This window comes from Coptis chinensis, chromosome 8 (genome assembly GCF_015680905.1).
Source record: "Coptis chinensis isolate HL-2020 chromosome 8, ASM1568090v1, whole genome shotgun sequence".
In the NCBI taxonomy this organism is placed as follows: Eukaryota; Viridiplantae; Streptophyta; class Magnoliopsida; order Ranunculales; family Ranunculaceae; genus Coptis; species Coptis chinensis.
In genome coordinates this window covers 71753042-71773221 of record NC_141463.1, presented here as the reverse complement: position 1 = coordinate 71773221, position 20180 = coordinate 71753042, and the positions used below count along the sequence as shown (strand labels likewise).

Sequence of the window (20180 nt, the reverse complement as noted above, 5' to 3'; positions counted from 1 at the left end):
AAAATGACATTATCATAGCCGAATTAGGAATTTACCCTTATATCTATCGAACATTTCACACTTCAATTAAATTACTCTTCTTCAAATTAGAATGTAACACATAAGTGTTGTGTTTCCTTAGTCCATTCAACTTTTGACTTTTTGAGTACTTAGTCACTTGGATATTTTACATAAAATATTTCCTTCGGAATGACAGTATGGTCAGTTGGTAAAACTTTGGAAAGGTTATGCTCAAAGGTTCCCATATTTTTTTGCCCGCTCTGTCTCAACCTTCAGTTTATTGCTTCTATTCCTATTGACTAGATTAACAAAGCTCCCAATTCCTTAAAATATTTTAAAGGTCCTGTATTGGGCGCCACCAGAATTGGATTGGGCAACCTCCAACCCAAGCCCAAACAGCGAAGCCCAACAAAAAGCCTAGTACACCCCCCACCTAAACCGGGAAAACCTACTCTAACCGGTCATCTCTCTCGCGATTTCTCTCCACAAACCCTCTCGCAATTTTCTCACAATCATCGCAATTTTTTTGGGGGGGTTGCCCAATCCACCGGTATCATCTCTCTCAGCCAAACCTTGTAACCTCAAAAACTCAAAACCAAACTCAACCAAACCTCTGTTTTCTTTGCTTTCTTGTAGTTTTAATTCGAGTTTCATTTGAATTCAAGGACAACATTTGGATATTGGATCTACATTTGGACACTTTCTTCTCAATAAACTATAAGCTCTTCTTTTTTTTCTTGAGTGGGTTGTTTGGAGTTTGTTTTTGGTTTTTGGTTTCAGTTTATAGTTTAGTTGTAATGTAGTTATTGGTTTCCTACTTTGTGTTCTTATTACATGTATTGAAATGGAAAATTGGATTGCTACATTATTTTTCCACAATTGGATTGCTACTTTGGTTATGTTGTGTGCTTTTAATTCTATTATTACTAATGGGTGTAGTTTCATGTTCATTGGTATACATGGTTATATCGTCAGCATTTAGAGCAAAAAACAATGTTACAGTGTCTAGTTTTGATTCAGGGTTGTTAGAAGAGAGTAGTAAGGGTGGGAATTTGGTGAGGAATGAAGAAAGGGATTGTTGTAAAGGGATTGAGCATTTGGAACTTTGGGGAGCTGCTGTGAAGTGGGGTTCTGAGTTTAAGTTTAATTCTTCATAAGAGTGTTGTAAAGCTTGTAAATCTATGTGTACTGGTAAAGATGGGCCTTGTTTGTGTGATTTTTGGGTTTTTTATGGAAATAAACAAGCTTGTGAATCCAAATTTGGCGAGGTAATAAGAATAATATACACTATTGTTATGTTTTTTTTTTTTTGTATCATTACTTTGAGTTTGGTTATGCATTTCAATAGTCAAAGTAAATGTTGGATTATTTGAATCAAGAGAATGGACAAAATGTAACTCAGGACAGGCTTAATCTATCAAGTGGGACTATTGACATTGTTTTTGTAAAAGATTAGGTATTTTTGTTATAAAGCTAATTTTGTCTTTGGGATACATACGGGTAGACATGCAGATGACTAGTACTAGTATTAATAGTCCTGAGAGTGAGAAATTTTAGAGTCTTTTAAAGTGATATTAACCTTTTGCTAAAGTGGGCATGGCAGTCTGGTCTCCATGACGGCTGTTTAAGTGTTAAACTGAAGTCTCCACACAAGATAGCCAAATCAGACACCAATTAACGTGACAACTTCACCTACGACCAGCCTATGTACAAGATCTTCTTTACATAATAGTGCTGTTTACACAAGTACAAATAGCCAAATAGGTGTTGTGATTTTATCCTTTGGGAAATGAAAACTTATAGGATATGAAAAGAGAAATTTTATTCTATGTAATATGGATATGAAATTGAAGAACTCATTATTCTATGTAATATGGATATGAAATTGAAGAACTCAATGTAAGCTTACTTGTACATGTTGCTTTGGCTAAGGCAAGTAAATTTCTACCTTTAATTTTCTTAATAATTGGTGGAGTTTGAAATTGGTTTGAGTAGAAATAATATATATGTGCGTGTTGTGATTTGTGTCAGGATATATCCCTTGCACTTGAATTTCGTTTGTAACATGTACATATATTTATCTAGGGTGTTATAGTTGAACTGATTTTCCCTGTCTGGGGTGTTATAGTTGAATTAATTTTCCCTGTCAATGTATGCATTTATCTAGGTCATTCACCCGAGTGTTGTAGTCATTTTATGCTAGTGTTTTGGAACTGTAATAGTTACTAATACTTATTTTATTTTTCTTTGTAGCAATAGGTTCTCGATCAAATAATGTCAAGAATGTGGCGAAAACTACATTTAAGGGTGTAAAGAAATTTTTTGGTGGCGGCAGTTCCTCTTCAAGTCGCGATGACGCGCTTGAGCTTGAGAAGAAGAGAGAAAAGGGGTCGAAAACAACGGCTGCAGTCCGTATAAGCGATAGAAAAGCAGATGATGATCCCACGAATGTAGGTGATGTAGAAGGAGAGAAGAAGAGAAAAAAAAAAGTGCGAGCACCTCGCCCTCAGTGCGTAGAGGGGACCACAATGAGGTTGGATTGTTCCGAGTAATGTAGAGAGTGAGAGTGAAAGTGAAAGTGAAACTGAGATTAATGTAGATAAAGATTTAGATGTAAATGTAAATGTAGCAATAGATCGTGGGAAGAGTATAGTTAATGATGATGGGGATGATGATGGTGAGGATGGAGATGATGATGGTGATGAAGAGGGTGATGAAGAGGAGGATGATGATTTGGAAGAAGAAGAATTGATGGAATTTGAAGCACCGGTCGAAGTCCAAGCACCTCCAGTGGTAGACTATGTGAGAAAATCCAAGGATGATTTGGAGTACACACGAGGTGTATATGGTGGTGGCTCTACTGAGTCAGAGCTTCTGTATGACTATTCGGTGCACGTGGCTCGTGATGTTTGGGAACATAAGGTATTATCATAGACTTAGTATCTTGATTTTCCTTTGTCTTTACAAAACCTTTTGCTTTTCCTCATTGAGTCTTTGTTGTTTCAGGCGGAGCGCGGAGTGTTGAAGTGTGTTCCACATCTATCCAAGTTAAATGGGATCTCAAGAATGAGTTCAAAAGATCTCCCAGATTTGAAAATCAGCGTAGGAGGTCTGGGTTTTATGATCTGGTATTTGGGTGTTACAAAATTCAAGATCCGGCGTTGATCTCTGCGTTTGTGGAGAGGTGGCATCCAGAGACCAACACCTTCCCATATGCCGTTTGGGGAGATGACGACTGTGACCTTGGATGATGTCTTCCAAATCCTAGGCGTCGCAATTAGAGGCAAAGCAGTGAGAGGGAACACAGAGTTGACTCGTTCACAATCGGAGAGTCTCCTACATCGTGCTATGGGTGTCTCAGAGCCTATGATTAAAGTGGAGATGGACACGAGCCGGTTCATTTCAAAGGTAAGCCTGAAATTCCTGCGGAGCCAGTTTGCTGGGAAGGTCCGCGATAAAGGGGAAGGTGTCGACTTTGACGGATGTACAGAGGGCTGTAAGAGCTTATCTACTATATTTTCTTTGGATGTACAATCTTTCCCGACAAGTCTGGGACTAGAGTGCCTGTTTATTATTTGACCAAGTTGCTGAAATTCAAAGAGATCGGCGAGTATGCTTGGGGTGCAGCAATTTTGGCCTTTTTGTATAGAGCATTTGGGACTGTCTCGTGGGTGAAGGTGAAAGGTGTTTCGGGCTTCCTGACTCTTATACAGGTAAAACTTAAATATTTTGCAGATTCTTTTTAATGTTAATTATATTATTCAATTATATCTAGGCGTGGATCTATGAGTATTTTCCGCTATTCAAGCCAATCCCAAACTTTAAGTATCAGTTGGGTGGGTCGTGTGTTCTTAGACACGCAGTTGGTGCTGTGCACTATGAGAACTCATGTCATGCATTGCAGTATTACTGACCTATAATTGATGATATGACGGTGTGGAATGTAAGTATTTCAATTTTTTTTTAGTAATTGATTATTTGAGTATGTGATTAATGACATATTTTATTTTGTTTAAGGTTGATTGGTGTCCATACGAGAATGTCGGACCTATACGCCCAGTCGATGAAATTACCTTTTTTGAGGGAGTGATCTGCTTTTCCACGTTGTGGAGATTTACTGCGTTGCAAGGGTCATGCGTCAGTTGGGTCATGTGCAATTTATACCTGCAGCTCCTCCAACACCAAATTACACGACCAGGACTGTAGTCGGATGCGGGTATGAAGTGAAATGGACATTGACAACTGTTGGGCCTGTATATTGGAAGTCGTGGCAGAATCACGTGATCCAACCCAACAATTGATGACCCATATGTACTTATCCATGGGAGTGTTATTCATAGTACATGGAGTGGTATGTGAGGTATTCTCACATTCGATTGATAAATCGCAAATAGTTTCCTATCCATTTCTCCATTGAGACACTTCCATCTTATGCACCGATTGTGAGTATTGTGATTTTCTAATTGTGTTTTGGTTACGGTCTTTTAAAACGGTAATTAATAATTGTTTTGTATTCTTATTTCGACAGAACAACGTCATCGATGAAACGAGTCAATTGCTAGAGAGAGGCCTGCAATTGGGTGGGAATAATATTCCCGAAGAAGCAAGGTCCTCGTTCGAGGAGGCGTACAATTTGACTAGGTGCAAATATAGTGGTGGGCAGTACAGACATAACTGATTTTTGAGTGCGGCTTCCTCCGATGTTGATGTTGAGTATGTATTTTTGAATTTGATGTATTTTGAAGTGAAAATTGATGTATTCGATTTGAATTTGATGTAGAAATTAATGTATTTGAATTTTTATTTTGTTAAACATGAGAAAGTAAGGTCGGAGCTCCTTAACTACAACTCTCTCAGTTATGCCATGTGTGCGTCGTTCATGGAGTCCCCTCGTCGTTCATGGAGTCCTCTCGTCAGAGTTGGAGAATGCTGGAAGTGTCACACCTCAACCATTACTGTCAGAGATTGTTGTTTGTAATAACTGTCTAGTTTAGTCCTCTCGTCTCGTTTAGTTTGTAATAACTGTGCGCCATTACTTTTAATATGGCGTTTGGGATTGTTGTTTGTAATGACTTCTTTATTAGCAGGTTTATTGATGAGTTTTGGATATGAATATGTCAATAAAACAAATGAGGTTATGGCAAAAAAAAATTTAGGAATTATAAGTTAGGTTTTTTACAGAGTTTATGTATTTGAATTTGATTGCGTATTCGAATTGAATTTGATGTTTTGAAATGAATTTGAAAGTGTATATGAATTTGATGTATTGGTATATGAATTTGATGTTTTGAAAGTGGAATTTGTTTGTTTTTTTTTATATGAAAGTGTTGTAAAAACAAAATGAAAATCGAATTTTTTTTTGTCCAAACGACCCAACCATGTCGTTTGGTATAAAGTCCAAACGACTCAGCCACATCGTTTGGTATAAAGGCCAAATGACCAGCTCAGACTGTTTGGTGTAAAAACAGATAACTCTGTCTCAAACGACCTGCCCACATCGTTTAGTGTAAAAGTCAAACTACCAGCCCACATTGTTCGGTATAAAGGCCAAACGACCAGCTCAGACCGTTTGGTGTAAAAACAGAGAACTCTGTCTCAAACGACCAGCTCAGACCGTTTAGTGTAAAGGTCAAACGACCAGCCCACATCGTTTGGTTCAAAGGTGAAACGATTTGACCATGTCGTTTGGGGTAAAATCAAGTAAAATCAAATCAAATTACACTTATTCCAAATTACATCAAAATATCATATTTCCAAATCAAATCAAATCAAATTACACTTATTCCAAATTACTCGATTGTCGTCCAAATCAACTTAGTCGATCACTCGATTTCTAAATCAAATCAAATTACACTTATTCCAAATCACTCGATTGCCGCCAAATCAACTCAGTCGATCACTCGATTTCCAAATCAAATCAAATTACAATTATTCCAAATCATTTGATTGCCATCCGAATCAACTTAGTCGATCACTCGATTTCCAAATCAAATCAAATAAAAGCCCTAACATTATTTCCAAATAACATAAAAATCAAATCAAATTACACTTGTTCCAAATTACACCAAAATAACATGTCAAAATGAATTTACAAATTACATCAAAATATCATATCGACAATATTATTTCCAAATCCCTCGATTGCCGTCCGATTTCTAAAATATCATATCGACAACATACGAACAACTTAGTCGATAACATGTACTGTTAGGTCTTCAACGGGCTCGTTTTCCCATATTAGATTGGGGATGTTTAATGCCATAAATTGCAATTGCCTTGCTGTGAATGCCAAATTCCAACTTTCAGCAATATCATATTGAGCTCTAAGTTATTGGCGCATTACTGGAGGAACCGGACAATCTTCAACAAGTTCAACATTGACAAAATGATTTCCACCAACATAACAGATAAAGAGTGCAGAGTGCATGTAATTGTGTTGGTATAACTAATTGTGTTGTTCATAACCCAATTTTTAAAATCGGATTTCAATTTTCCTAATTCAATTGGGATGTGTTGATAATTAATCATTACTAATTCAATTTTGCAGATAATTATTTAAATAAATTTTTGTACATTTATGATCGATTAATTATTTGCATTATAAGAAAAGTGTTCGGTGTTTATGTATAAGAAAAGTGCAATTGGTGTTTATGTAATCAGTTTTTATTGGTTAATCGGGCTAATCATTAGTTAATCAGGAATCTCCTTGGTTGAGAACTTCTCAATTATTTTAGTCCAAACGACTTCACCATATCGCCCCATAGAAACCCTAAACGACCTAACCATACCGCTTCCATGTGATACCAAACGGCATGGCATAGCCGTTTCAATGCACACAAACAATGTGGTTAGGCCGTTTGAGTGTACACTCAAATGATATGGTGGTACCGTTAAGTTTGAGTGTACACTCAAACGACATGCTCAGACCGTTCCATGGAGATTCCAGAGAGCCAAGTCTCAAAGGATAGGCTCAGACGGAGTGCGTGTATACTGTATACTCAAATGACGTGGTGATATCGTGTGAGTATATACTCAAACGACATGGCCATATCGTTTGAGTGTATACGCAAACGACATAGTGGGATCGTTTGAGTGTACACTCAAACGATATGGCGGGATCGTTTGAGTGCACACCCAAACGGCTCGAGGGGTTCGTTTTGGCGAGACCGGTTGAATTGGTTGCTGGGCCTGGGCTTTTATGGCAAACTTGTAATATGACAAACTTGTAAAATTTCCTTTTTTTAGGGGTTGCCCAATCCAATTTGATGAGTGCCCAATTGAATCACCTATTTTAATAATTGGACTACGTTATACATTTTCTCTGATTAAAGCTATTCTACTAGCTACTTTGCCAAACACTAATTGGAGGTGAACCTGGCGGTTGTTGGAAGTTAAGCATTTCATTTTCCAGCAGATTTGGCATTCGTCTAGAGGAAATGTGTTTTTTTCTTCTTATAACATAATATATGTTATCATAATTTTTAAAACCATAAAAAAAAAGTTATCTAAATGTGTTTTTTCTTCTTATAACATAATGTATGTTATCATAATTTTTAAAACCATAAAAAAAAAAAAGTTATCTAAGTGCCTTATCTTATCTTATACTAGTTATATTGTAAAGAGGCATCTTATACTAGTTATATTGTAAAGAGGCATACTAGTTATATTGTAAGGAGGCATCATTGATAATGTGATTTAAAATTCCACATGCATTTATTATTTATTGTAATGGAAAAAAAATGATAAGTTAGCAATTCGACGAAATTTCCAGTCAATATTGAATCTCTATAAACCAAAGTTAGTAAGAAAATATGGTTATGACAAAAGTATTACCATCTTCATTTGATATAGAATACACCATAAATAATAACTCTTAATTATTGAGACCCTGTAGAACGTGCATAAATTTTGAACACGGAGATTGACAACTAAGAGATAATTAATCAACTTTTACAATTTAAAAAAAAAAAAACAATGAAATTGTACAACCATGACGTCTTGCTAGCATCCTCACTAGATGTTTTGCTATGATAGTTGCAAATTCACCCAACGTTTCATTTGACTTGTCTTGTGCAACTTTCTTTACCAAAGCTTGTTATTGCATGACTTCATACATTTCCTTTATTCTTCTTTCCTTTAAACTGCATGTCTATGATATTGCCCGCATCCTTCGCAATTAGCATGAAATACTCTTAACAAAAGCGTCCTCAAAAGCACAAGGGTCAAATGACAACTATGAACCTTGTTGTTTACTTTGATAAAACTTCAACCTACATAAATAACTTTGTCATAACAATACATTAAAAAGATTGGAGAGACCCTTCAATTGGTGGGCAATCAAATTATCAAATGGAATATAAGTCAATAAATAACCCTTCAACAATACCTTTGCAAAAGATGTATATAACTAATATTCCAAACGAAGAATTTACAAAAGATGTACCTCTAGAAAATGCCCAAGGGCCAACAAAACATGCCGTCTTAAATCAGAACTACAAAGGGTGTCATTAGGGTCCCATAACAATACAGTTCAAATAAGAGCAGTGTTTATCGTGCCCTACATTAAAAAAGATAGATATGGACAAGTATACCTGGAAAGCCCACACAGTTCCCACAAAATCCATAAGAGATCGTCAGATTGTGGAGTTGATGCAAGCAGAAGGTCTATGGCATTCACCTGCAATCAAAAGTACTGATATGAGACACTATATGTTCAGTAGCAAATGATCAAATAAGCTAAGAAATTGGGAAGTCATTTGACTTAACACAGTGGATGTAGCATTATGAAAGCAAGTTCCAGGAAAGGCGAAACAAAAAAGTTTGATAAAAGTTGTTCTCTCCCTGCTATTCATCTTGTCACAGATGGAAACCCAACAATTAAAAAATAGGTACTGAACGACCATTAGAAAATGAAAAAATGGAAAATGGAAATTGGATTCTCCATTATGCTGGTTTGCATTTGGAAAGACTTCTTGTATAATAGAACTCCCCAAGTCATAATATGACATTGATTATGAAAGTTACCTTCAAGGCTATTCCAAGCCTTCCACGCCATCTTTGACGCACCACTAAGAGTATGCTATACTTGGATGACTTCATATCCACCCATCTCTTAAGCTCTTTATAATTCTCCTCAAACAAATCTGGATAATTGCAGGATTTTGGTCCAGATTCACCGTCCTTGCTTGAATCATCTACTGCTACAATTGCATCTTCAATTGGCGTCTCCTCACCTTGAAAAATATTGAAACAAACACAACATGACAAAGGACTTCCCCAGAGCAAGGAAAAGCAACATAAAAAAACCATCAAGTTTTTCTAGACATTCTATTGTTCAAGGAGGAAATAGTAAAGCCAAAGCTTGAATTAAGATCCATAATTTTGTTATATTTTAGTCTTATCTGGGACCTCTAATTTATCATTCTCTACCTAATACCTAGAAACGGCTATGCAATGGGAAACTCTACACCAAAGCTATAATGCACAACAACAAATGCCGCAAAATTTCAAAATAGGTAAAATAGATAATAACAAACCTAAAAATTAAGACTAATACCAGACAACTTTACCGCAAAATGGGCTTGAGAAGAATTAAGTGAAAAATCATACAACAATCACAATAATAATAAAAGTAGAGAAAGTCATTCCCACCTTAGTAGAGTCGATCTCCGCAAGTGCTAGTCCTTTTTTGTATAGTGAACGCAAATGGAATGATTTTTGAACGCTTCATCTTAGAACAGCCAAAAACTCACCTTAGATTGTTGAATACATACGACTTCCTCTTCACAAAAAATTTATTCTGAAACCCGAAGATGGAAAACAATGGTATGCGGATATTCCCCATAAATGGTAGTAAAACATCATTCTTTCAGTGTCTTTTCCTATTAAGCAGGAAGGAAACAGATTGTTCTCATTCATGTTTCGACACCATTGAGGCTCATTTGTTTCACACTGCAGCTCCTCTCTTGATCCCATGGTTTCCTTATCATTTATATTATCAGTGTGATGATGAAAGGGTGTCAACCTAATGAAGGGGATTTCTTGGTCTTTCTGAGATCCCTCGCATGATGAGGTCTGTCCATCAAACCATTTGGTGGCCCAGAGTCGAGGCATTCATTGGATAATTTGAAGACTAGTTGGGAGATGTGCACTTTGGCATCCTCCAGTCCCACACAAACTCCTAGCTTTTGTTTACCAAGTGTTTCCTGGGTTTTCTCTAGAACCGACTGTAGATATTTTCCTTGGGCTTCTATCCGTAGCTGTAAATGTCGCTGACTTGCTGCACCCACATATAGAATAGGCGTTCCGTTGATTGTAAGTTCAGCACATATATCACATGCATTCACTCTCAGCTATTTAATATTTTGTTGGATGATGATGATACTGATGATGGTTATGGTAACTCATTAGACTATTACCTCGAGCTGTTCGTTTAGCGTTCTTTGCACTTCGATTTGCATCTCTAATGATTCACTTATTTGCAAGCTTCTGATACATTTAAGTTCTTCTGTCAGTTCAGGTCAAAGCCAAAGAATACAAAGATTTTTCGGTGCTCGAAGTGTTACTTGTTTGTTTGGGATCCTATCGTGAGTGCTCCACTTGCATCACACATCCTATCCCCTGCTTCCGCACCCATAAAACCTGTCACAGTAAGTTGATGCCTTCCTTAAAATTTAAAATTTGTAATGTGGGTATTCTGAATAATGAGGTACTATGTGTACTTTGTCTAAAGATGAAGTTGGAATACTCGAAAAGGTGTTATCCTACCCGCTTTGTTGTTTCCTGTATTAGCATGTCCATGGAGATTCTTGTTGAGCCTATACTTCTGAAATTAGACAAAACTGACTTGGTTTTATGCTGTATAGCAGATTATTAGTCATACGTAATCCTCAATGAAATATTTGGGAAGTTTTCTTCAATATACTTTACCTGTAAATGGCTTTTTAGATGGTATAGGGTAAGTCCTGGAATCCCCATGAGCTTCATAACCGTCTTTGGTGTTGCCTCTGCGACACACATATAAAAGGTTGAATTAGCAGAATAAGACACGGGTGCATGTTCCTGAAATTAGCTTATATAGAAAGGTAAAGAAAGAGATACTCACTGTCTGCTCCTCCAAGCTGATTGACAACTTCTATGAAACGTTCGTGCAGCTCAGGCGTCCATTTTAATCTAGGCTTAGCATCAGTAAAGAGAACCAATCCTGTATCACCGCAAGCATTTCCTTCTCCTTGCAGGAAGACATGTTGTCTTTCTAGAAACCTTGAAGAAGGATAGCTGTTTTTCCCGTTCTGGTGATTGTGATGATACATATCCTTTCTTTTTACTGAGATTGTAATTGGCCGGATAAATGAGAATTAAGACAATATTACAGGTAAATAATAGTCACAACACAAATTAAAGTGATACTCAGTTCGTGCATACCTTGCTTTTTCTCTTCTTTTGATATATTGTTTCACGTTGGGACTCTATAATATTGTTACTCAAATGCGCTTATGATCTTTGACCCTCTTCCACATAACAAAGGGTGTCTGGGGTTGTGATTTTAAAGGGACAACAAAAATAGTCCGGAGGGAAGGTATAGATCGAATATCGAACAAAAATGATGGACCACTCGATCCAATTCAATCTTCACAGTGACTCGGAAAGAGATCTTGTCCTTCCTACTTTTGGAATCTGTAGGCCCATTATTCACAAAAATTCACTTTTTATTCTCAGATGACACCCTTGAAATGTGCCACAACTTTTGTTTCCCTTCATATCAGTTCCTATGGAAAAAGAAATAATCTCATTGACATGGTAGTAGACTTTAACATTATAAAAATAACTCGATTTGATTTGGAAGGAGATAGTGGGAATGGAAAATTTAGGGAATTGGTAGTAGAGAGAATATTATGGCTCATACGCAAGCAATGATGAATCCACTATAATAATCAATTTTAAAAAGAATTTTAACTCACAGAGACTTCTGAAGAGGAAGAGATTGAGAAGTAAAGATGAGACGCAGTGTAGGAGATGAAAAGGAGAAACGAAGCGATGGAATGGAATGGAGTTTGAAAGATCCATGTCCATGGGGAAGATGAAAAAGAGATAGAGATAGCGTGGGTAACGGACAAGTTTTAATGCCCTAATTAATCATGGCCTTAATTGAGAACTTGAGCGGACAACGAAGGGTTTTTTTTTTGTTTAATTTAACAATTACTAAGCATCCACCTCACGGCTATCATCGTGGCACTCGTCCTGACCCTCGATTTATACCCCTGAAATCGAATCACAGCCGCAAGTCACGAAACCGAGCTGTGTTTGTTAAGTTGATACTTGATTTTCCAATTAGTTCCGTAAATTAGTTTCGTATTCCGGTTTTAGACCAATGTTTTAAATGGAAAAGATACTGGAAAGTTGGACAACCATTTTTTTTTTGGATAAACTACTGTTTTCACCCTTGTACTTTGGGTCAACTAACGTTCTCCCCCTCGTACAAAATTAAGAGCTTAAAAAACATTGTACTTTCAAGTCTCTCACCCTTCTCATTGACTCCGGCCCAATTCAGGCAGTCTGAAACACACATGTGCGTGACGTGTTGCCACATAACTGATGACTCAACATAAAATCACACGTGAATACTTCAATTCGCGCGAATTAGTTTATTCCTTCGTTCCCCAATCCTGAAACCCTAAATCCCCAATTTGATTTGATCTCCAAAACTCAAACTGAATATCGGAATTAATCTCTTGAACTTCCTATCTTCATTTTCGACCAGAACGCTTCAAATTTAATAATGTCTCGTAGGTCTGAAAATAGTTCGAAATCTTGTTTTTGTGGTTCTCCTTCACCAATTCAAATGTCATTTTCTGACAACAACCCAGGAAGGAGGTTTAATGGGTGCATCAACTATAGAAACCCAAACGGAAAATGCTTGTTCTTCGAGTGGATAGATCCACCAAGCTTAACCGAACAAGAAAATATAGGGCATTGTATTACGCCCATGAAGATTTGAAGATTGAAGTCGATGACTTGAATGACAATTATGTGAAGCTGCAACAGAGGAATGGACGGCTGGAGAAAAGCATTGAGGTGCTGAAGAAAAAGATGATGGGGTTGTAGAAGAAAAACTTAATAAAGAATTGGGCAATCCTCTTTCTATTATTTGTGATATGGATGTTGTGGTTGGGCGCGGCAAACTCGATGTAAAGTATGTTGAATTGAACCATAATGTAATTTTGTACTTGGATGAATTTAGATGAACAAATGATGTAATTTTCTATCATAATGAATTAATGGTAGCTTGGATGAATTTAGACGATATAAAAGCATTTTGTCTGCTGTGATTCTAGTTTGTTGGTATCATATGAATTAATGGTATCATATGAATGCATTTTGTCCGAAGCAAGTCATTTTCTTACTTATTGAAGTGATTCTAGTTTGTTCGTCACTGTAAGAGTCAGAGTTTCTTTCTCTTCCCATTAGTGATTTTTGTCAGTCTTTCATTGAAGTGAAGTGATTCTTATGCTGATCGGAAAAAAAAAAAAAAAAAAAAAAAAAAAAAAAGTGATTCTTATTGAAGTGATTCTATGAAGTGTTAATGGTGTGATAATGATAGAAGAGGAAAAGCTTGATAGAGTGGGGTATGAGATGAGAAAATAGAGAAAAGGAGAGAAGTGATAGCAGATGAGAGGAAATGGTGTGTGAGGTGGCGGTGGCAGTGGCAGTGGCAGTGGCAAGTCATGGATAAAGTTTCATTACAAGGAAGAGTGAAAAACATAGCCTGAAAGTTTGTAGCAGCACCACGCTCTCAAAGTTTGCTAGTTTGAGCATGATGGAGGCTAGCAGGTTTACACAGTACCATGAGAATTCTTGTACTCATGCGATGCAACTTTTTATTACCATATATGAAATGCGGTTTGGTGCTCTCATGTATTTAATTTTGGAGTTTTACCATTATGTTTCTCTAAGGCTCTTTTTTTACTTTCACTTCCTAGTTCCTTTTTTTTTTGTTATTATTTTGTGCTCTTCTGAGATACTTATCCACCTTACCTGTTCTCTTTCTAGCTTTTCTTTTATGCAAACAGTTCAGTTGCTATTAGCCAGGCTGAGTTATGGGAGAAGAGTTACCTACTGAGACAGAGGTGCAGAAAGCTACCTTTTGGATCCTCTCCACTTGCAAGTGAAATTGAAGTCTGTCCTTTGGGAGTGAAAGGTCGAAATGAAAACAACATTGAAGTCTGTCCTTTGTTTCTCAAGGATATAGCCAAGGCCATTGTATCTGCTGGGAAGTCATTGCACCGATTCGCACCTTCCCCGACGAGGACGATTGCATTCTCGTGGAAGTTGTGATGATCATGATAACGATGGTTTTGGGAACTCCAAAGTTGGTGACAGAGTAAATGAGACATGTTATGGGAAGAGTATACTGAGGGTTAACCTTATCGAGATTTTCGTATCATTGGTGGGTCTTATTGGTGATGGTAATCACATCAACAAGTACTTTATTAGGCAGGAAGGTCAATGGGAGCCTAGAATAGCGAACTTGTTAAAGTCGTACCATGACAATTCTTGTACTAGTACTGATTTCCTTTTTCAGAGTAGAGATGATGTTTTTTTTTTTTCGATAAGCAAATCGAGTAGAGATGATGTCGTAGACAATGTACTCACATTTGTGTATGTTATGCAAGGAAAAGCGAGTAGGTTTTATGTTGGTTTTTTATTTCAGTTCTTAGTTGAAATCAACTGAAAATGCTTGTCTCAGTTTCTTGGTTGTGAAACTGAGACGCACCTGTTATAACTCTGTCAGAACATAAGCTACTAATACTGAGGCGCACCTGTTATAACTCTGTCATAACATAAGTTACTAATACTGAGGCGCACCTGTTATAACTCTGTCAGAACATAAGTTACTAATACTGAGATGCACCTGTTTATAACTCAAATCCGACGCCTTTTTTGTTAATGCACTCTGTCAGACACACATTTTGCAGATTAATGCACTCTGTCAGACACACCTAACAAGATCTAATCCCTTGAGTTCTAAGTTCTAACAAGATGCATCCCAAAAATTCTTGAAAAGAATCTCCATTTTGGTCATAGCAGTAAACTCGACACTCATACAACATTTTCCAGACGCACATAATGCTCTTGTCATAGCAGTAAACTCAATAACAATACTTGCAATAGTCTTACAAACACAACCTGACATAGACAAAAAATAACAAGGCATCCAAGTACTTGCATAGATAATAGAAAAGTACTGGCATAGACAAAATCCTTTGGCAACAATATAGTTGCATGGGACCTACATTCCCAACAAAAAACCTAGTCCTCTAGCTCTCCCACCTGAAGTGTTGCTGCTTCTAGCTTGTGATCTTGTAACTGGTGACCGACTGTTACCTTGAGCTTGTGATCTTGTAACGGTGACCCGACTCGCTACCTTTGAGCTTGTGACCTTGTAACTGGTGAATGAGTTGATCTTCTAGCTTGGGATGGAGCTTCATTTGTTGTAGTTGTTGAATGAGTGGATGTCTGTGTGGATGTTTGAGCAGGTGCACTTCTTGGAGGTGGTCTTGCAGCAGCTTCATTTCTTGGAAGAGGAGTTTCACTTGGCCTGGCATTAAGTGGTACACTAGCTGTTGCAGCAGCTTCATTGTTTGCAAATGGGTCTGTGACTGGCCTCTTGTTTGGCCTAGCCCATCTCCCTCTCTTTTGACCGGGAAGCTTCAAATTCATAATCATTAACAATTTAAAAATGCACAAACAAAAAAATCTAATAAACTAAGGATCCATAAACTAATATATGCATAAACATTTACCTTTGTCCATGTGTTCCCACTAGGAAATGTGAACACCCCAAATCCAGCTGGTGCTTTCTCATATGGTTTATCTCTCACCCTTGATGGTGGTTTCCTCTGTTACAAAATTGAACTAATAGAATTAATATGATGAACTAATAGAATTAATATCACACTATATAAATTTGAAAATAAATGAATAAATTCTCACAACAATGTCAGTCATAGTAGCGTCATTGGCACCATTGTCATGCACATCAACATTGGCCGTAGTTGCCGTAGTTGCTGGTTCCTTGTCCTTGGACTTCCTCTTACCCTTTCAAGAGATCAAGAGAAATAGAAAATTAGATGAGTCGTGAGTGTCAGGTGTAAGAACAAAAGACACAAAAGAATCCATGTTCTTCAACTTAGCTAATGCCATCAAAAGAGTGCAATAAAAAGGAAAATTAAGTCTAAAACCCAAATACTCATACCCTTCAAACAACAAATAAACTTCTTAATCTCTTCTTCAGTACTACAACAATCATTAATAATAAAAACAATAACTTTTTAAGCAACTTTAAAAAAGCCCATTGAAAAAAAAAGTTACAGAGAGTATTTTTCGAACATTTCAGCACGCAGCAATACTCCTCGCAGAACAAAGAAAGGACAGAGAGTTTACAGAGAACATTTACAGAGAGTTTACAGAGATATAAATCAATACTTACAGTTTTCTTTGAAGTATCAATACCACCATTGCCTTGTTCTTCAACAAATGTACAAGTCTTCTTGTTGTGACCCACTGCCTTGCACCTTGTACACGTCATTTGTCTTCCTTTTCTACTTATTTGATGACTTTTCTTTGGTGACTCAGTTGCAGATATTCTCCTCTTTTTTTTTGGCCTGCCATCCATCCTTCTAGCTATTGGGGGTAAGAAAATTTCACAAGGTTGTTTTTTCCATAATTTCTGCCCATTCATAGGTTTCAAGAAGTATTGGTATGCTTTCTTGTTGGTCTCAACTAGATAGCAAGTAGATACAAAATCATCGGTCGTCACTTTCATATGATGAATGGCTGCTATTGCATGGCAGCAAGGTATGCCACCGAGATCCCACATTCTACATGAGCAAGTCCTTTTGTTTGTGTCTCACAGAGAAGGCATCAAAGATCACTTGATTTCCCATTTCTTACCTCATACTCCCCAAAGACCCATATATTGTGCAGCCCAATACCTATAACTTTTCTTATTCTCTTCCAATTTCTTTTTTGGCCTTGGACACAATTTCCCAGTCCACTTACTCATTGCCGTTCTCCTCTTGTTCATAGTTTTGATCATGTAATGTCTTATCCACTCAAACATACCTATAATAGGCATCTTTCTACCATCAATTATCTGTCCATTGAAACATTCACACACATTATTCTCTACAGCTTCACAATAAGAATTAGTAGAGTAAAAAGCCCTTGCCCATTTCTTCGGATTCTGCTCATTATGTAGATAATCATATGCGTCATCAGATATCTTCTTAATTTGATCCATGACAAGGAAAAATTCTTGAGGTGTTCCACACTTGCATGCCATCCAAAACAATGTTTTAAGCTCAGCCCCACTATGCCTTTTCCTGAAATTTGCATAAACATGCCTACTACAACATCTATGCTCGGCCAATGGCAACATCAAACTAATAGCTTCCACAAGACCCTTTTGTTGGTCAGATATTATTGTCCAACCCTCCCCATCTATGATACCAACATCATCAAGTAAAAGATTCAGAAACCACATCCATGAATCCTTGTTTTCACTTTCTACCTGAGCCCATGCAACTGGAAACATCTGGTTGTTCCCATCCCTCCCCATTGCTGTCAACAACATGCCCTTAACATAACCTTTCAAAAAACAACCATCTAATCCTAAAACTGGTCTACATCCTTCTCTCCAACCAGTTTTCAAAGCTTCAAAACACACATACAACCTTTGAAAGTGTAGAGGCTGTTGTGGATTCATTTGGTTTACATTTGGTTGTTCAGGATTAGGTTGTGCTACAGGAGCATACCTATGAGTTTGAATGTTGATAGTACTTCCTGGGTTTGCTCTTCTAACCTCACCAGCATAATTCCATAACTTGGCATATTCATCTGTTAATGCTGAATCCACATTATACAAGACTCTCTGCTTAGCCCTGTAACACATCATTTCTATGACTTCAACTCTATAAGACTTCAACACATCAAACCTAAAATCTTCTAACTTCCAATCTGGTTGACTAATAATCCTATCATGATATCTTTCAGCAAGCCATTTTGCATTAACCATTTTGTTCTCATAAACTCTTGAACATTTATGTTCACTAATATAGGATTTAATTTGAAAACTCTTTTCAGACCCCATCCAACTAGCAAAAAGCCTCCATGTACAAGCACCATCATCACATATAGGAAGCACCCTACCACTTTCATTTTTGGAAAAAGTAATTGGGTGACCATTAACAATAGCATAACTCCTTACAAAAGATTTTAATTGTTTAGAGTTAGCAAACCTCAAACCCATAACTGGTTCCAAGGTTGTAATGTCTTGTTTAGGATCCCATATTGGAAACTTGGACGTACCTCTTACAAGCTCACCATCATCACCTGACACAGGACTATCATATTCATCCGACCCATCATATTCACTATCACTTTCATCTACAGTCACCATATGCAACTCCTCTACATTGTCATCAGCCACTTCAGGAAAAGAGGTAATAGGAATACAAGGGTTGGCATTACTCTTCCTAGATTTATTCTTTAACATCCTCATCCTAACTTCTAATAGTTCTTCATCTGATGAAATATGATCCACACTTGCAGGTTCTGACTCGGCTTCTGACCCATCTTCCTCATTTGCTATTACAAACCCATCAGTAGCACTTCTAGACTCTTCCACATACACCTCAATACAACCAAATACCCCAATTTCTTCTAACATTGTACTAATGCTGCCATCGTCAGTAATTAACACAAGTCCATTAATCAGCCTCATGCCAGGAATCTTATAATGCAACCTGCAATTGTTGTTGTGTCCCAGCTGGTTTGCAACAATACCCCTCAAAGTACTAAAAGACAACTTACTAGGATCAACATCATAAATATAGTCAGCAACACCCCCTTCATAACTCAAAGTAGGGTATGTCCTGAAGTGCCCTCCATGGTATAATTCCAAGAGAAATTTGTCCACTACAGTAAAATAAATAATCAGAAAGTTAGAAAAGCAAACAAAACAATCCAATTTTTTTTTTTTTTTTCTTCACTGATAACAGAAATTTTTAATTGTTGAAAAACAAAACTTACTTTGGGGTTTAGGGTTGTCTTCAGTTCGCTCTTTAATTCCGATCTTTAGTTTGAGTTTTGGAGATCAAATCAAATTAGGGATTTAAGGTTCAAATTGGGGATTTAGGGTTATAGGATTGGGGAACGAAGGAATAAACTAATTCACGCGAATTGAAGTATTTACGTGTGATTTTATGTTGAGTCATCAGTTATGTGGCAACACGTCACGCACACGTGTGTTTCGACTGCCTGAATTGGGCCGGAGTCAATGAGAAGGGTGAGACTGTTATTGACTTGAAAGTACAATGTTTTTTAAACTCTTAATTTTGTACGAGGGGGAGAACGTTAGTTGACCCAAAGTACAAGGGTGAAAACAGTAGTTTATCCTTTTTTTTTTTTTTTGCTCTTCGCTGGTAAATCGGTAATTTAAAGCATTCTCATGACTATAAAACTCAACGTTTTCAGAAAACAGAGACACCGTTTTACGGTTTCCCAATTAAAAATCATTTATCATTTAACGAACCAAACGGTTACAATTTGAAGTTCTAATTTATAAACAGTCGCGTCGGTCTCCATTTTCTCAAAACTTAAAGTCTCAAATACATGCGTCTTTCTCTCCCGGTGTCCCTAATTCTATTTCTCTTTTCCTCACAAAAAATTATTGTATTAGGGTAATGCACTTATTTATTTTATGTTTTTTTGTTCCTTTTGGGTTATAGTTTTTTCGGCTCTGTTTTTTCCATTTTCTCAAAACTTAAAATCTCAAATACATGCGTCTTCCTCTCCCGGTGTCCCTAATTCTATTTCTCTTTTCCTCACAAAAAATTATTGTATTAGGGTAATGCACTTATTTATTTTTTGTTTTTTTGTTCCTTTTGGGTTATAGTTTTTTCGGCTCTGTTTTTTCCATTTTCTCAAAACTTAAAGTCTCAAATACATGCGTCTTCCTCTCCCGGTGTCCCTAATTCTATTTCTCTTTTCCTCACAAAAAATTATTGTATTAGGGTAATGGACTTATTTATTTTTTGTTTTTTTGTTCCTTTTGGGGTATAGTTTTTTTCGCTCTGTTTTTTCCATTTTCTCAAAACTTAAAGTCTCAAATACATGCG

General features: G+C 36.9%; 4 protein-coding genes across 10 annotated transcripts; all 4 read right to left on the bottom strand.

The window, feature by feature from the left end:
• Window positions 1–7853: 7853 nt before the first annotated feature.
• LOC147482806 (uncharacterized) lies at window positions 7854–10008 on the bottom strand. Of its 4 annotated transcripts, none has more exons than XR_015205824.1 (4): window positions 9652–10008; window positions 9025–9233; window positions 8767–8841; window positions 7854–8677 (listed from the first exon to the last, which is right to left on the bottom strand). XR_015205824.1 is itself a non-coding variant. In XM_086580211.1 (3 exons), exons 1-3 carry the CDS (start codon window positions 9307–9309, stop codon window positions 8234–8236), a joined length of 408 nt encoding a protein of 135 aa, XP_086436337.1. In that variant the 5' UTR covers window positions 9310–10008; the 3' UTR covers window positions 7854–8233. The 4 variants fall into 4 exon arrangements, 1 of the variants encoding a protein (XP_086436337.1); XR_015205825.1 differs by lacking the exon at window positions 8767–8841 and having other exon boundaries at window positions 7854–8282; window positions 8592–8677; XR_015205823.1 differs by lacking the exon at window positions 8767–8841.
• Window positions 10009–10104: 96 nt separating this feature from the next.
• LOC147482805 (myb-related protein 2-like) lies at window positions 10105–12217 on the bottom strand. 4 transcript variants are annotated; one of them, XM_086580208.1, is made up of 8 exons: window positions 11961–12205; window positions 11425–11768; window positions 11105–11326; window positions 10930–11006; window positions 10768–10825; window positions 10566–10641; window positions 10419–10488; window positions 10105–10279 (listed from the first exon to the last, which is right to left on the bottom strand). In XM_086580208.1, exons 3-8 carry the CDS (start codon window positions 11310–11312, stop codon window positions 10250–10252), a joined length of 519 nt encoding a protein of 172 aa, XP_086436334.1. In that variant the 5' UTR covers window positions 11313–11326; window positions 11425–11768; window positions 11961–12205; the 3' UTR covers window positions 10105–10249. The 4 variants fall into 4 exon arrangements, 3 of the variants coding, with proteins under 3 accessions (XP_086436334.1, XP_086436336.1, XP_086436335.1); XR_015205822.1 differs by having other exon boundaries at window positions 10768–10857; window positions 11425–12216; XM_086580210.1 differs by having other exon boundaries at window positions 10105–10488; window positions 10768–10857; window positions 11425–12216.
• Window positions 12218–15118: 2901 nt separating this feature from the next.
• LOC147482804 (uncharacterized) lies at window positions 15119–16879 on the bottom strand. The gene is made up of 5 exons (XM_086579429.1): window positions 16490–16879; window positions 15994–16098; window positions 15804–15899; window positions 15440–15708; window positions 15119–15398 (listed from the first exon to the last, which is right to left on the bottom strand). Exons 1-5 carry the CDS (start codon window positions 16877–16879, stop codon window positions 15290–15292), a joined length of 969 nt encoding a protein of 322 aa, XP_086435555.1. The 3' UTR covers window positions 15119–15289.
• A 75-nt stretch (window positions 16880–16954) lies between these two features.
• On the bottom strand, window positions 16955–19182 carry LOC147482803 (uncharacterized). Its single transcript, XM_086579427.1, has 2 exons — window positions 19093–19182; window positions 16955–18978 (listed from the first exon to the last, which is right to left on the bottom strand). Coding segments are annotated over exons 1-2 (2025 nt in total). The 5' UTR covers window positions 19094–19182.
• Between the last annotated feature and the right edge of the window lie 998 nt (window positions 19183–20180).

Excerpts from the sequence above, each read along its gene's own strand:
- LOC147482806 (XM_086580211.1), bottom strand. The coding sequence starts at position 9,309 with ATGGTTTTTTTATGTTGCTTTTCCTTGCTCTGGGGAAGTCCTTTGTCA. Across the intron at positions 8,678-9,024 it reads GGCTTGGAATAGCCTTGAAG|GTGAATGCCATAGACCTTCT; the intron begins GTAACTTTCATA and ends TTTTGATTGCAG. Across the intron at positions 8,271-8,591 it reads GAACTGTGTGGGCTTTCCAG|GTTGAAGTTTTATCAAAGTA; the intron begins GTATACTTGTCC and ends TTATTTATGTAG.
- LOC147482805 (XM_086580208.1), bottom strand. The coding sequence starts at position 11,312 with ATGTATCATCACAATCACCAGAACGGGAAAAACAGCTATCCTTCTTCA. Across the intron at positions 10,642-10,767 it reads TACAGGAAACAACAAAGCGG|GTTTTATGGGTGCGGAAGCA; the intron begins GTAGGATAACAC and ends TTACTGTGACAG. Across the intron at positions 10,280-10,418 it reads CGCTAAACGAACAGCTCGAG|CAAGTCAGCGACATTTACAG; the intron begins GTAATAGTCTAA and ends ATGTGGGTGCAG.
- LOC147482804 (XM_086579429.1), bottom strand. The coding sequence starts at position 16,879 with ATGTGGGATCTCGGTGGCATACCTTGCTGCCATGCAATAGCAGCCATT. Across the intron at positions 15,900-15,993 it reads CTACTATGACTGACATTGTT|AGGAAACCACCATCAAGGGT; the intron begins GTGAGAATTTAT and ends ATTTTGTAACAG. Across the intron at positions 15,399-15,439 it reads ACTCATTCACCAGTTACAAG|ATCACAAGCTCAAGGTAACA; the intron begins GTCACAAGCTCA and ends CACCGTTACAAG.